The sequence below is a fragment of the Pongo pygmaeus genome, chromosome 19 (assembly GCF_028885625.2).
Source record: "Pongo pygmaeus isolate AG05252 chromosome 19, NHGRI_mPonPyg2-v2.0_pri, whole genome shotgun sequence".
NCBI lineage: Eukaryota > Metazoa > Chordata > Mammalia > Primates > Hominidae > Pongo > Pongo pygmaeus.
Window position 1 is genome coordinate 80,180,161 of NC_072392.2, and position 16,787 is coordinate 80,196,947.

Below are 16,787 nucleotides of genomic sequence, written 5' to 3' on the forward strand. Positions count from 1 at the left end.
ACTAGTTCTTTACTCTGTCCATCTGAGGAGGTCATGGTTCCTAGTTTGCTGTTCTTCCTTGTGGACATGTGTCTATATCTTGTCATTGAACCATTAGTTATTTATTCCAGTCTTTGCTGTCTAGTTTGTTTTGGTCTTCCCAGGGTATATATGCTTAGAGGATTTTTGCACTTTGCCTGTTGAGTCCCCTTAACCCTAGATCACTGCATCTTTTTGGCACTAGATTGTATTTTAAACCCAGATTTGCCTTGGCTTCACAACTGTTCAGAGTCCTGCATGTCTCAAATGGGGAGATCTCAAAAGGGATACTCTAGCTGTGTGGGAAGGCTGTCTATAGGTTCATGCTGAGTGGAGCCATGGCATGTGCCTTCCTACAGTGTGGTACTGCTGAACAGCCACTCTGATTTGGTGTCTCCTTTGGCTGAGATAAAGAGCAGAATTTTGTGGCCTGGGGTTGCTGGTCCCACCTCCGTTTTAGTTTCTAGCTGCCCTCAGGGGGTTTATTGCCTATAGGCACTCATAATACTTCCTTTGGGTTGATTCAGGAATGGTTTTCCTGTAAAGGAACCCAAGATGGTGGGGAAGCTGGCTGACTAACATGGTCTCACTTTTTCCACTGTAGAAATGAAGATTTCAGGGGGACTTTTCCTCATGGTATCTGGCAGGTTGGGGGAGGGGTGTTGTGGATATAGAAGTCCTTTTCTCTTACCATCTGCTTGGAGATTTTCACTTCTCTGTGCCCCCAGGAGTCATTTCAGCTTCAGATGTGAATTCTGGGATATTACTGGTGTTAATCTTGGCACTGGATATTTGTTTTCGGTTTTCAGTAGGGGAGAATGAAGCCAGATTGCTTCTGCTCTGCCATTTTGGTGACATCACACTTCTGGTTTCTAAGGTTAATTTATGTAGTATGTATCGGTAGTTCCTCCCCTTTTAAGGCTAAATAAATCTATATTATATTGTATGGATATTCTTTACTTTGTTGGTGGCCCATTGGCTCATGGACATTTGATTATTTCCAGTTTGGGGCTGTTATGAATAATACTGAAATTAACATTTGTATACATGTCTTCCTCTGGACATACACTTTTATTTCTCTTGGGGAGATTCCTAAGAGAAGAATTTTAGTCTATATGGTGAATTTATGTTTAACTCTTAAACTGTCAAAACTGTTTTCCAAAGTGTTTATAATATTTTCATTTTTCACCAACAATGTATGAGGATTCTAGTTTCTTCACGTCTTGTCAACACTTGATTTTTTTTTATTATAACTATTATAATAGGTGTGAAATGGTATTTCACTGTGGTTTTAGTTTTGCATTTCCTTAATGAGTAATGATGTCAAGCATATTTTCACATGCTTACTAGCCATTCATAATCTTTTTTTTGAGACTGGGTCTTGCTCTGTCACCTAGGCTGGAGTGCAATGGCTGAATCACTGCGCACTGCAGCCTAGACCTCTTGGGCTCAAATAATCCTTCCACCTCAGCTTCCCAAGTAGCTGGGACCACAGGCACATGCCACTCAGCCCAGCTAATTTTTAAAAATAATCTTTTGTAGAGATGTGGTCTGCCTGTGTTGCTCAGGCTGGTCTTGAACTCCTGGTATCAAGCAATTCCCCGCCTTGGGCTCTGAAAATGCTGAGATGGCAGGTGTGAGCCACTGTACTCCCAAGCGTATAGCTCTTTATATGGACCTGCATCAAGGAAGCATTGTCTGAGTTCAAGCAAGAAAGCCCCATGACAAACTAAACAAGATTCTCAAAGGTACAGCTCTTTATATTCACTCAGCAGCCACTTTACAGGACACAACCCCAAGTCTTAGAGGGTTAGGTGAGAGTAGAGTTCTTATCAGCCACCTCATGAATTTAGAACCATCTTTCCCCTTGCCGACTCAATACAGTGACCAGGCCCCTCATTTCATCTTTTTTTTTTTTTTTTTTTTTTACCCTATCCCTCTCTGACAGATTATGCTAACTTTGAATCTCAAGAATAGTAGTTGTAAACCCATTCTCTTCTTTTACCTGGGCTTTTTGTATAAATGGTCCACCCTTTCCCCAGATTTCCATGTGGTGTTGGATGTATAGAAGCTGATGAAAGAAAAATGTTTCTGTTATTCTCCCCCTACGGTGGCTGCAAATGATTTTATCTCAGATTTGCTTAAGGTGACTTGCTGTTTCTACCTGTAAAATTAAAAAAGAGCTTTTAATTTTAAATGGGAATTTTGTTCACTTAAAAATTTCTTTCACAAGATAGGGACATGTATCTTGCTGTACTATTTACACATCTTCTTTAAAAGAATCATCTTTAAAATAATCATTTTAAGAATCATCAAGTTCAGACATCAGTTTGATCATCACTTGTTTGTTTAGAAAGCCATAATGATTTCCAGTGACTACTTAAAGTTTATACCTGGTAATGGCTTTAATGCCCTCTGCTGCCCAGCTTCTTACTTTACCTATCCTAATCAATTAGAGAAAACCTATTTGAGTTTAATCTGTTCTAGAGTTTGTGTGTGTATATGTGTGTATGTGTGTATATTGTGTGTGTTTGTATATTATAAAACTTATTGAGAGAGGGGTAGAATATACAAACACAATATACACAAACAATATTCACACACAATATACACATATACACACACAACCTCTGTTTTTTTCATACACACACACACACACACACACACACACACACACTTTCTCTCTCTCTCTCTGTGTTTTTTCATCTTTTTCTTCAAGTGATTTAAGGTGCCACCTCTACTTTGACATTTTCTGATTAAACCAGATGAATTCCAGTTAGCCAACCTTCTTAAGAGTTCAGTATATTTGTAAGTAATTTCCTTTAAGAATGCTTTAATTGCAGTAAAAATTTATCAGTTTAAATTTTGTGGAGAAAATACTGACCAAATTTATGAAGTGTAAATTCCAAGTTACTATAAGAAGAGATGTAGAATAGTTATTCCTAAGTAATAATATGTATATTTAGAAAGATAAACTAAGGTGAATTTACCAAAGACTGAGCCATGTATTGCCACAAAATTATCCAAGTTTATCATTTTGGATTGAAAATTTTCTGCTTGTATTTCTGCTACTGGGAAGCGAGTACAAAGAATTTTAAATTGTTGAATTAAATGGAGAAATTATATAATGTTTTGTTCCTATGTATTTTAGTTGTGGTACTATCAGTGCAATTAAATTGGTGCTTCCTTAGGTTCAGAGACTATAGTATAGTAGAATAATATATATGTGTATGTCTGTCTATCTATCTATCTATCTATCTATCTATCTATCTGTCATATATTTTTTGAGATGGTCTTGCTCTGTTGCCCAGGTTGAAGCACAGTGGTACTATCATAGCTCACCTCAGGTTTCATCTTCTGGGCTCAAGCAATTCTCCCACCTCAGCCTCCCCAGTAGCTAGGAATACAGGTGCACACCACTATGCCCAGCTAATTTTTTATTTTTTTGTGGAGACAGGGGTCTTGCTTTGTTGCCCAAGCTGCTTTCAAATCCCTGGCCTCAAGTGATTCTTCCACATTGGCCTCTCAAAGTGTTTGAATTACAGGTGTGAGCTACTGTGTGTGGCCTAGAATAATATATTTTTGACTTTGATTTTGATACTTACTTTTTTTAATTAAAGATTCTAGATATGCTTTTAGTATATAACACTGCTGAAGTGATTTATATTTTTGTTAATTTAGTGTTAGAACTAAAATTCATCTTAATGGTGTTTTATTTTTGACTTATATTTAATACTTATTAGCATACTCCTTTATTTTTAGTGTTGCCTGGTGTCATTAAAGCCATTGATAAAATTAAAGATAAAAATGTGGATTATGAGGATCTAAATACTTGTCTTCAAAATTTTGGTATTTACCTTTCTAAGCCAGAATTTAAGAAGATCACAGAATTGACTGAAGCTGGTGGTGAGTGATATATTTTCAGGCAAACTGCATTGACACATCTGGAAGGAGGGTCAATTTGTTATTTTTTTCCTTAGAAAAATGACTAATTTTTTTATTATAAAAAGTTAAAATTAAACTAATACAAAAAGTATGGAAATACTCAAAAGTACAAGAAAACACTCAAAAGCCTGTTATTTAGGAATAACCAGTATTAATAGTCTTTTTAATTTAAAAAAAACTGTATTTATTTATTTTTTAAGTAGTCTTTTTAAGATTTTTTTCCTAGGCAAAAATGCAAACAAAAAGAAAGCAGAATTTGTGGTATTGCTGTCTGACAAGGTAGAAGTCAGGACAAAAGGCATTAAATTGGGGCAAATAGGGATTCATTATTATGTCAAAACCTACAATTCACAATAAAGGTATACCATTTTTGAGTATGTGTGCCCATATAACCTAGCAGCAGCTCTTCTAAAGGGAAAGAGTGAGAGTGGCTCGACAGGAGACTGGGGTTATAGGTGAAATAATATTGTCTATGAGTTGATAATTGTTGACGCTAGAGATAGTATATGAACATATTACACTATTCTATTTTGTGTATATTTAACGTTTTCCATAATAAAAAATAAAAAAAGGAATATGTCTAAGTTGTATGACACCTGTATAGAGAAAATAAGACTTTGTGAAGACATTAAAATCTAGATAAATAAGAATGTATCCCATGTCTGTAGATTCAGAGACCCAAGACTGTCAATTCTCTAATTAACTTATTTATTCAAAGCAATTCTAATAAAACCCTGACTTTTTTGTAAGCTAATTCTAATATTTATATGAATGACCAAAGGCTAAGAATAGCTAAAGCACTCTTTAAGAAGAACATTTGTGGAGATGTGTGTGTGTGTGTTGGGAGGTGGGGGTTGGGAGGAACTTGCTCTCCTGGATATCAACACTCCTTATAAAGCCATAGTGACTAAAAGAGTGTGAAAATAGCACAGGGATAGAGAAACTTACCAATAGGACAAGATAAGGAACTTCCAAACATACCCACAAACATACTTGGCAACATATATGATAAAGTGGTGGATAACTGGGGAAAGAAGGACCATTTAATAAATGGTACTGAAATAATTACTTATTCAAATGGAAAGAATGGAGTTAGATGCCTGTCTCACTCCATATTCAATAATTTCCAGGTGTGAAAACTAAGTTTTAGAAAACAAATAGTAGAAAAATTTTCTGACGTAGGATTTTTTAAGATATGAAATAAGAAACTAGAAAAGATTGATAAATTTGAATACATTAAGAACTTCTCTTTGTTAAAAGATACAATAAAGAGAATGAAATACAAGCCACACATTGGTTATTAAGATATGAAATAAGAAACTAGAAAAGATTGATAAATTTGAATACATTAAGAACTTCTCTTTGTTAAAAGATACAATAAAGAGAATGAAATACAAGCCACACATTGGTTATTTGCAACACTTACAACAGTGATGATTATCGTAGAGAATATATAGGCAACTTTTACAAACTAACAACTCAACAGAAATTATAAAAGTTTTCCACATGAAGACACAAGTTGCTAATAATCACATGAAAAGGTTCTCAACATCCTTAGTAATTAGGGAAGTGCAAAGTTTAGGTCATAATGAGATACTTAAAAAAAAAAAAAGAGGGATCTTTTGGCCTCAAACTCCTGGGCTCAAGCAATCCTCCCACCTCATCTTCCTGAGTAGCTGGGACTACAGGCACAAGCCACCATGCCTGGCTCATGACATACATTTTTATATCCACTAAAATTGGGAAAAATTAAGAAATATGTTATTCTAAGTATTGGTAAATATGGTGAAAGTGGTAAAACCACTTTGGAAAATAATATGTAGTATCTTGTAAAGTTTGCATACCCCATGGTTTAGAAATACTATTCTTAGCTATAAATCCTGGAAAATCTCTTGGACTTAAGTACCAGGAAGCATGTTCAAGAATGTACATGGCAGCACTGATCTTAATGGCAAAAAAAGGAGAAAGAAAGCAGCATGATATTCATCCACAGAATGTATACATAAATTGTGGTATACACCATTGTGTATTCATATAATGGAAACCCCGTCTCTACTAAAAATACGAAAATTAACTGGGCATGGTGATGTGCTTGTAATCCCAGCTGCTTGGGAGGCTGATGTGGGAGAATCACTTGAACCTGGGAGGTGGAGCTTGCAGTGAGCTGAGATTGCACCACTGCACTCTAGCGTGGGCGACAGAGTGAGACTCTGTCTCAAAAATAAATAAATAAATAAATAAAAATAAAAATAAAAGTTAAAAATATTATGTATGCTTGAGAGGAACTGGAAGAATTTTGACCCGTTTTCTTGGTGTTTTTCAGTGTTTACTTCTCTACTGTAAATTGATTTGCTTTTCCCGTTTATACCCATATATTTTTATTGGTTAGTATTACCTGATGGATATAATTATATATTTCTGAATATATAACTTATTTTATATAATTCAGTATTTTTCATAATAATTTAATACTTAAAGATACCGAAAAAATGTGTTTCTTTTTCCTGTAGAAACAAAAAAAGTGAATTTTAAAGAATTCATTGATACTATGATGAGCAACACAGAATGCTTCTCTGAAAAATTATGTACGTAAGAATATCATGTCTTCTGCTTTTTGTGGACCAAATGGTTCGACAGATTTTAGAAGAACGTAAACACTCTTTTAGTCTCTTATAGAGCTGGTTATCCTGCAGGTCATCCGACAAATAAATGCCTGACTTCCTGCTGCTATATTTGGCTTTAATCTCCTCTAATGACCCCTAATTCTAGAATGTCTTCTATATGCAAGTGAATTAAAAGCTATCATAATTTTATTTTTCATTAGCGCACTTATAGAGGGCTAGAACCATGTATAGCATTCGTTTTGGGGTAAAAGATTTAAAATGTCTTTCAACTTAGGAAAAATGATGCCATCTAGTGCCTACTAATATGAGAATTTCTGGTTACATCTGTCCCCATTTCTTTCTATCTTCCGATGTATTCAGTAACATTTATGAACCATTAATATGTACTAGGCTTTATGTTAAGCTGTAAGTGTGGTAATATGGAAAAGATAGTCTTGCCACTCAGAAGTTCACCATAAAGAAGTGTAAGGTCACATATGTATATTTTTAATGGAGTGAAGTTAGTATGCATTCTAAAAATTGGGGCTGAAAGTAACATTGTATCATTTTGTTCTTACATGTTAGGTAACAGTAGATTTTAAGTAGCAGCTCTTTTTACCTTACAATATAAGATTTAATTTGTCTCCTATACAGGGGTACATCATACAGAGAAAGAGATTGTCAGTTACTTCATTTTTCCTAGGAAATTCAGTTTTATGGAGATTAAAATTTTATTAGCACAGAGTTATATAGTATATTACCTAATCTATCTCTTTCATTGTATTTTATATCTCATTGTTAATATTGCATGTTTATGTTTACTTCTTTTTCTTTTTTCTTCATTAGACTGCTCAGAGCATGTCTTCTTTATTGGTTCCATATACCTCATTGGAACCTTATATCCCTTTACCCCTCCGCTTTCTCCTAATCCATCAGTCTCCTCCTGTTTTCACTTTTCTTCCTTATTTAGTTTAAATTATCTTATCTATATATACCTAATACCCTAGACTGTCTTGCCTCCCTGTACTTTTGTTGCACCTATCTGGCAAAACTCTCAACTCTGAATGAGGCCAATTACCTTCCTTCTTGTGTCTGACAGCATTTCTGGAGAAAATCACATATCTGAGAAGATTGTACAGGTTATAAACAAAATCTTGGTCACTAATATCTGCTGGCTCTTCCTAACTGTCTAATCTTCCTGAGAATCCATTCTGTATATAGCAGCACAGTGACTTTTTACAAATTTGTAGTAAGATAATTGCACTCCTTTGTTTAAGATGCTCCAGTGATTTTGCATTGAAATAGTCTTTCTTTTTGTTGTCTACAGTGGTAGATTGAAGAGGAAGTAGGAACCAGGGGAGAATTTTAGGGAGAGATATAGAACAAAAGCTACTTAATTGTATTATCAATTGAAAATGTTTCTGAATTCACACTTTTAAAAATCTAAATTCAATAAAAATTATTATTTATAATGTTTATTCAGGGTTGGGGCACTGTAAGTTCTTAAAATATTTCAAGATCCTCAAAAATACATTATATTTGAGGCTAAATATTTTATTATGTTTTCGTATTTGAAAGTTGGCAATTCATTTATGCTACATTTATTATTCTTTTAAACCATAAAAACCTTAATTTTTGTCTATTCCAGATGACAGTTTACTGTATTAACTTCTTGCATAAGCATTCGTAAAACTTGTGTTTTTTCTACCCTTTAGTATTGCCTGATGCTATTGAAACACTCGACAATCTCAGAAAGGAGACGATGAGTGTTTCTGACCTGTGGAATACTCTGTCTAGTTTGAACAGTAATTTAAAAAAGGATGAATTTCTAGCTGCATTGAAACTAGTGACAGTTGATGGTGAGTGTTACAAATACTAAAATTAAAAAGTATACCAAGATATTACTTTATTTTCTGTCAACTCTTGTCGTTGTATCTTGTACTTGGCGAGATGGAGTGTTCCAATATGATTGAAATGCCAACATATGCATTTAGGAAATACTGTATAAAGAAAGTTCAGATTGTTTGTCTATTCAATATAAAAATATTATTGTGTAATTTATTATTGCTCTAAATTAATCAAATATGCATTGAGTACCTTCAAGTTGTGTGGTGTGTTACTGGAAAATGGCATATCCCAATGAACACAGAGGGCATGATTAGGAAATGTTAAGAGATCTATTCAAATTTTGTAATAACAGTACTTGGAATATTCATACTGTTTTGTTGAAATAGGCTTTTATTTAATTTGGTAGAAAAACACACCTGCTGATAGCTACCACCTCTATTTAGCAAGTTAAAAAAAAAAGCAAACAAAAACAAAGTTCAAAAAAGTATTGTATAACAAAGACTGTAGACCAAAAAATGTAAAGTAAGTCTCCATCATTTACTGCTGATATTCTACATGCAGGAAGGAGAGTACACAGGTTACAGGTAGACATTTCTACTCTGTCATAGTCTTCGTGCCTAGAAGTTAAAAACGTGCCTAGTACGTTTATATTCTTTTATGTGGAATGTTTATACAGAACTAGTTAGTAACATGAGCATGCTGTCAGGGGTCTTTGTCAAATAACTGTCTTTTTCTGTAATCATTTATTATCCTTTTCATCCATTAAGCTTCCGTTTAGTTGAGGCTAGCAGTTTTGGGCTTTAAATGTATTGATTATTTTGTTTGTTGGAAGATTTGAGGTGAAAAGGGTTGATGAAAAAAAGAAGGCTAATTTCTACCCAATAATATAGATTTTCTTCCCTTTTTCTCTGTGGCAGTGCTTCAGGTTCTTTTGTTAAAGTTAATGGAATTTATAGGCAACATGTACCACAGAAAGTAATGGATAGCATTAATTTGAACCAGACCAACAAAGTATTATTTTATGAGATATGAAAATAACTAGAAAAGTATTTTTTTATGGTAATAAAAACTCATATATTGTGTTTATTATTCTTTCTTTGGAGGGGACAGGGTCTTGCTTTGTCACCCAGCCTGGAGTGCAGTGGCACAATCTCGGCTCACTGCAACCTCTGCCTCGCGGTTCAAGCGATTCTGCTGCCTCAGCCTCCCAAGTAGCTGGGACTACAGGTGCACAGCACTGTGCCTGGCTAATTTTTTGTAGAGACGGGGTTTTGTCATGTTGTCCAGGCTGGTCTTAAACTCCTGAGTTCAGGTGATCTGCTGGCCTTGGCCTCCCTAAGTGCTGGGATTACAGGCATGAGCTACCGCACCAGGCCTGTGTTTATTATTCTGTACTTATGAAGCAAAAGACAGTATATAAAATGTAGATTTTACAATTTAAGCCTAAATATACACATGATATTGAAAACTATACGCCATTTGTCATATCATTTCTTCTTTTAACATTGTGCACTTAGTACAAAGGTACTTAGTTCTTATTTTAATGCAGTGGTTTGCAAAATTTTGAGATTTGTTATTTTTGTTTATATTTGATATTGTTAAAGCAGAATGCTTTTTTTCCAAATTAAATCTTATACAGTATCCTAATATATAAAATATTAAAGTTGAGCTTCTCTGACCAAAGTGGGAGAAATGACCAAGTGAACTGCTGAAACTGTTCCATAAGACCTTAGAAATATAAGAAAGAACTTAAAATTATTGATCTAGGTATTATTTTGACCAGGTTATGTTAAAAAGAAAAAAAACCTGAAAAACAACTGATTCAGATTCTCTCTAGTGAAATTGAAGAGTGAGTTCTTGGTTATTGGTGTTATTCCATATTGACTCCTTAATATTTTAAAATATATTTAAAATTTAAAAATAATTTTATGATGATTACAAAAAAGCATTGAAAAATAGAAAAGGTAATTTATCATTTGGCATATTCAGAAATGCTTCCCAAATATCTAGTTATGTAGCTTATGAGCTCTCTTGTTTCTTCTGAAAGACCTGAGCGAAGAAAGTTGGTGTTGAGCAAAAATATGTAAGATGGTATGGAAAATGGTCAAGGTGAATGTGAGACATTGAATCCATAGGCTAAGAATTAGAGGAAATCATTAATAGGTGTTGTTAGGCATTTAAGGCCTGGGACAATCTCTTTTCTCTGCTGGTGGTTTCTCTAGCTTTATTTGTTTTAGCTTTTTAAACTTAAACTGATATTCTCTGTTTCTCCTGACTCTGATATCTGATGTGTTTGAAATTAGCTTAATAACTTTGTTTTCTTTTCGGCTTGGCAGCAAGACTCTGAACTTATCTTCATGATTTTTTATGCAATATCCACTGAAGCCAGATCTGAATCTTTGTTTCAGGCTCTAACTTTGCAACCTGGCATCAGCTGTGATTAACCCTGTTTTGGTGGTTTAGCAAAGAATAATTGAGCTACAAATTCTTGACAGCAGCTCTGTCCATCCACATGTCTTTTCACAGGATTTATTTAAAGATATCCAGGAAATCTTTCCTAATATTGGTAGTTGCTATTCTATTTCAGCAAGTTATATGAACCTAAGGATCAAATGAGATCACAGGTCATGCTTACAGGTTTGGGTCCCTTGGTAAACAGGTCCAAAGCTAGCTGTAAATTTTGTTAGTGTTATCAGTACCTATTGACCTCAGATGGCTCCCTGCTTCCTTTCTTCCTTTGCCTCCTTGCCTCTCTCCCTCCCTTCCCTTCCCTTCCCGCTCTCCCTCCCTCCTTCACTTCCCTCCCTTCTCCTCCCCTCCCCTCTCCTTCCCTTCCCTTCCTCCCAGAATTCTAAGTAGCTGTGATTTAGTTCTACTTGATTATACATACCAAGAACTAGATTCAGAGGGGACTCCATTTAGGTGACTGAGTTACAGTACCTGTTGCCTACTTTAAGCTGATCTTTAAGCTACTGTAAATTGAAGACACTTAATTAAGAACGTCTTTATATAACTTGGTCTTAGAATATTTGATTATGTAACCTTGTTGATTGATGTGAAGCTAGTGGAAGGCCATCCTGAGTGTTATAAAAGTATAAAAGAAGCATGAGGAATGGAATGTACGAACACTTCTATCCTTCTCTACCGTCTCTCCCATCAGAGAAAGAACACAGATTCAGGGACAGAGCCTTTACAGTTAGTGATATATAGGACTCTACTAAATGACAGAAGCAGCAAAAATACTGCAATAAAGACATGCATTTTTACTCTAGAGAATAGTTCCTAAAAGTTCAAGTGTTAATTTAAAGCTAAAGTAGATAGAAGGTGAGACATTGTTAATTGTAGCTATATACTTAAGCCCTGTTCAGGCTTTTATCTGCTGGTGACACATTTTGCTTGTTGTGCTTTGTTCTAGTCTATGATAATAAACTATAATATTTCTAAATCCTAAGCTTCCTTATTCCTGGCTGGGAAAACAAAGCTGCTTCTGTTTCCTGTGTTCATCACTTTAACTTTGTAATCTAGTACTTGTGTACTGTGTAAGAAATGGGTGTAAACACATATCAGAAATTGTAGTCATAGGCCTATCAGGCACTGAAAGAAGTCTTTAAAGTTTTCTGGTGTAGAATTTTTATCTTCAAACAATTGAAAGACAAAACTAAGACTGAGGTATGTCTCTTAATTTTGTCTAGGAATATGTCTTGGTTTTATATTTTGGGAATATGGATTATATTGTTTCCATTGATTGATTGAAATTAAGAACTCAGCCTGACTTTTTTTTTTTTTTTTTTTTTTTGAGATGGCGTCTTGCTCTGTCGCCCAGGCTGGAGTGCAGTGGTGAGATCTTGGCTCACAGCAACCTCCACCTCCCCAGTTCAAACAATTCTGCTGCCTCAGCCTCCCAAGTAGCTGGGACTACAGGCGCATGCCACCACACCCGGCTAATTTTTGTATTTTTTAGTAGAGATGGGGTTTCACCATATTGGTCAGGATGGTCTTGAACTCCTGACCTCATGGTCCACCCACCTCAGCCTCCCAAAGTGCTGGGATTACAGGCGTGAGCCACCATGCCCAGCCATCAGCCTGACTTCTATAGTCTTAATATTTATTAATCCCATAAAATTAATCCTTTGGTTATTCAAAAATATGAAAAGGAAATATGATTCTTATGAGTGCATCAAATGGTTTACATGTTTATAGGTTGCTTTATTGGATCTGACTTTTGCTTAATGAGGTTGGTCTATTAAAAGTGTATTTTCTCACAGAAGGTGACAAAGTACAATTTGAAGAATTTGCAAAAGTAGTAAGGAATATGCGTGATGCCGCCAGGTTAGAAGGTAAGTACTGAATTATTTATAATGGTTAGATTTACTTCTATTGAAAGGACTTGTTTTTGTTTTTGTTTTTAATGCTGTGTGTTCACCTAATTTCTGGTTAACATGTTGGCATTGATATGTTTATACGCAGATGAAACTTGGTTTTGATTAAACATTGGCTGGCATATAGGAACTTGGCTTTCAGAATGTATCCTTCATTACTAACTGATAAAGCTGGTTTACTCTGTCTAGACTATTTGTTAAAGAACTTGGAGGAGCCAAGAGAATAGGCATAGTATGAAGTTCTATGTCTTCTTTCAGTATCTACACATGTAATTTTAAGGGAATATGGTCAGTGTCTGACCTTGCAATTTAAGATTTTAGAGGTGGAATAGACAATTCTAGGTAATGATAAGGATTAAGGGTAGCCATTGGTGTGGATGATTTTGGAAAGGAAATAAAGGCCTTTTGAAGTTAAGGGGTCAAAGTGCTCTGAGGCCAGGCTCATCCTTATTGTCATTGGATGATATTGGGATGAGAGGTAGAAGGAGGATTATGATCAAAGTGCCAAAATCCTCAGAGAATGTGAAGGAGTGATCAGACAGTAATCAATACTGTTGTCAGGAGAGTGGCATAGTTGAATAACAGGCCTGAGCCTCAAGGGAGAGGGATAAGGTTTGATTGAAGGTGGAACTAAAATGGCCTGATAGCAGCAGCAGAAAGACAGGACAATACTATTCTGCTTCCTGGTCTTATAGTATGTGGAGCATGGGAGGATGAGCAGACTCTACTCAAGGTGGTTGTGCAAAGAAACTGTTTTTAAAGGAAATCAAGTGCTAAGGCAAGAAAGCAGAGCTGATACAGGTTTTCTGGGTGTCAGCAAAGCTCAGATTGCCATCTGTAGTTGCATCCCAGTGATGTTAGAGGAATAGAAAGTGAGGCAGGACATAAGGCTTAAACTGTGATTACTATTTGCAGCTAGTTTCTGTTGACTTTAATAATAATAATAAAACTAATTTTATTCTATAAATATGACATTTATTGAGGCATTATTATATGTCTAATGCTATCTTAAGTACTTTTTATACATTATTATATTTACTCTCCACATCAACCTTGTGAGGTAGATAATAGTATTATCCCATTTTAGACGAAAGAGACGTTAAGTAGTAATAATTTGCTCACAGTTGCACAGTTCCAGGTTACAAATCCTGGAGCCAGACTTTGAATGTTGGTTTGACTTAACCAGTGCTGGAAATAAAGCAAGATTCCAGACACTAGGGTACAATTGGGTCCTGGTGGAATTGAAAAGGAAAACTGAATGAGCTCTTGTAAATCTTGTCGCATATTTTACATTTTTCATAATTCTGAAAGTTATTTCACCTATATCTGATGAGTTAATTTTATTTGATACCATTAGAGGTCCACAGCAAAATAATTACTTTGTATAATTGCAGTGAAAAATTCAGCTATATGAGTGATTTTGGTTGTGCAAATTTTATAAACACACCAGAGAAATGTGATAGATCAAGAGAACTCTTTGCACATTGTGCTGCTGGCCATAGAATTCTATGAGGGGAGAATTTCTCTCTGAGATTTCTTATTCCTCAGTTCAGGATACAATGATAAACTATGGATTTCCACTAACAAATGTCTTGAGTGATGGCTACTGCTTTTTATCAATTAACTTTTTTTCTATTTATAGAGTTACAGGAAGTTGTCTTAGCTGCTGATTTGCTTGAAGGTGACATGATAGCTGGGAAGAACTTGGAAGACTTTCTAAGAAATATTGGGATTAAGTCACCTAAAGAAGAGGTAGAGAAAATTCTTCAATCAGATTTTGTTTCTGGTAAGCATTTTAAATATTACTCTCAGGTTTTTTTTTTTTTTTTGTATAAGTAAAGAAGATGTGCAAGGTCTATAGGTATTTGCTTATGTTACTATAAATGTAATCTTTGAAACGGAGCCTTTCCTCTTAATTTCCTCTTTTGCAGTTATGAGAATACTTCTATACAAGTGGGTCTAGATTTTGTGGAAGTGGGCTTGTTAGAATACTCTGTCCTCATTGCTATCTTGATTTAGCGAATGAAGAACATCTTAGGAATTCAAGTTCTGTGAATAGAAATCCTAGCTTTGCCACCTTTGACCAAATTACTGGTCAGAGTTACTGGGGCTTTCTTTGTACTTCAGTTCCCATTATAGGTAGAATCAGAACTAGTATACCTACAACATTGTAGGGTTATTGCGAGGCTTAATGGATGAAAATGAATCTAAAAGTACCTTGTAAATAAAATGTTCAAGAAATATGTAAGTCATATGCTGATTTTGATACTAGCCTTCAAGTATTACTTTGTCTAGGGGTTCTTGTTTGTCATCTCTCTCTTTTCCTTGCAGAAGATAACATGGTGAACATTAAAGACTGTATGAGGGCTTTGAGGGACACTCAGAAATTTTCCAATTATATTGGTAAGAGCTTTATGGTAAAACTGTTAGAAGGCAATGATACAGAACTTATTCAAAGTTCACCTAGTAAAACCCTAAATTTGGTGTTTAAATCTTCTTTATAGTATCTGTGCCAAATATTTGCTTCATGTGTACTTGAACACTTTCAGTTACGGGGAACTTCCTACATTTTATTTTGAAATTTAAGAATTGTACATTTGTGATTGGAGATTGGAAAAATAACAAGATTATGATCTTTTCCAATAGTTAAAATAAGACACCTTTATTATATGAATGAATAGTTCTTTTTAATGCTGTAAAAAACTTAAATGACCAGGAATGTAAGAAGTATAAAGTGCAAGTCTCTTATAACATTAATGTTACCCTTCAGAAATATCCCTATGAAGGTTTGGTAAATATCCTTTTAGGCTTTCTTCTTTACATCTGTCCATAATATTGCACAACTTGAGTGCAATATATGACAGTATATCTTAGATATAATTCTGTGTTCCACTATATTATGTAAACCTACCTCATTCTTTTAAAAGACTGCATAATGTTATACTAGAGGAATGAACTGTAATTTTGTCCACAATACTTTTAATAAACATTTAGGTTTTTGCCTTTACTATTACAAATATTTGGTGAGTATCCTTGTACATATATCTTTGTGCACATTGCACACAGTTTTTCTGTAGGGCAAATTCCTTAGAAGTGGACTTGCTGGGCCAAAGTATTTTTAGATGTAAAATGTTAACAAGCTACTGCCTAATTACCCTCCTAAAGGTTTGTGGAAATTCACACTTTTATCAACAGGGGGTATTATTTATTAAAAATTCTGATAGGAGCATTAATACTTTGTCTTACCCATTTCAGGTTTTTTTCTAGTTTATTTTTGATTTTTTGACTTTGTCTTTGGTGGATTGTTTTTTGCCATCTTTTGTTTCATTTTGTCAGTTTGGTAATTTGATTCTTCTAGGAAATTTTAAATTGTATTGAGGTTAAAATGACTTAGACTATTAGGACAGCCCTATGCACTTCTAATTCTTTTTATTTTTTTGTATATATGGTTATTTTCTCATTCTTAAATTTATATATATATGTATATATATAACTTTTTTCTTTGCTACTGAATGTTCTATTATCTCTGTTTTTAAAGTACTAGCTCTTGGGTTTATCTTTAGTGTTTCTATTTATAGTTTAAAAATTAATTTCTGATTTTATCTTTAGTAAGTCCTTTATATTGTTCCCTTATGCTCATTTAATAGTTTTTCTAATTTCTTGTTTAAATTATTTACTTTATTTTTTTTCTTACTGGGTAATAAACATGTTTGAGGCAGTCAATTTTCATTTTAGTGAAACTTTGGTGTATCTAACAGTCTTTGACTTGTTAGGCTAGTATTATGGTTATTTTATAAATATTTCCAGTTGTATTTTGATTTTCTCCTTGATCTGAGAGTTATTTAGGAGGAAACTTTAAATTTCAAAGCAATTTATTTATTTATGCATTTATTTAATTTATTTATTGAGACGGAGTCTCATTCTGTCGCCTCGGCTGGAGTGCAGTGGAGCAATCTTGGCTCACTGCAACCTCCGCCTCCTGGTTTCAAGCAAT

The 16,787-nt window shown here is 34.5% G+C and overlaps 1 protein-coding gene across 1 annotated transcript in view; it reads left to right on the forward strand.

Annotated features, from left to right (window-relative positions):
• LOC129017919 (EF-hand calcium-binding domain-containing protein 3) overlaps positions 1–16,787 on the forward strand; it is a 535,384-nt gene that overhangs the window by 63,574 nt on the left and 455,023 nt on the right. Inside the window, exons 15-20 of the mRNA XM_054458898.1 lie at positions 3,781–3,924; positions 6,474–6,548; positions 8,282–8,425; positions 12,680–12,751; positions 14,436–14,579; positions 15,125–15,196. Of these exons, the coding sequence (XP_054314873.1) occupies positions 3,781–3,924; positions 6,474–6,548; positions 8,282–8,425; positions 12,680–12,751; positions 14,436–14,579; positions 15,125–15,196 (651 nt within the window). The remainder of the gene's footprint in view (positions 1–3,780; positions 3,925–6,473; positions 6,549–8,281; positions 8,426–12,679; positions 12,752–14,435; positions 14,580–15,124; positions 15,197–16,787) is intronic.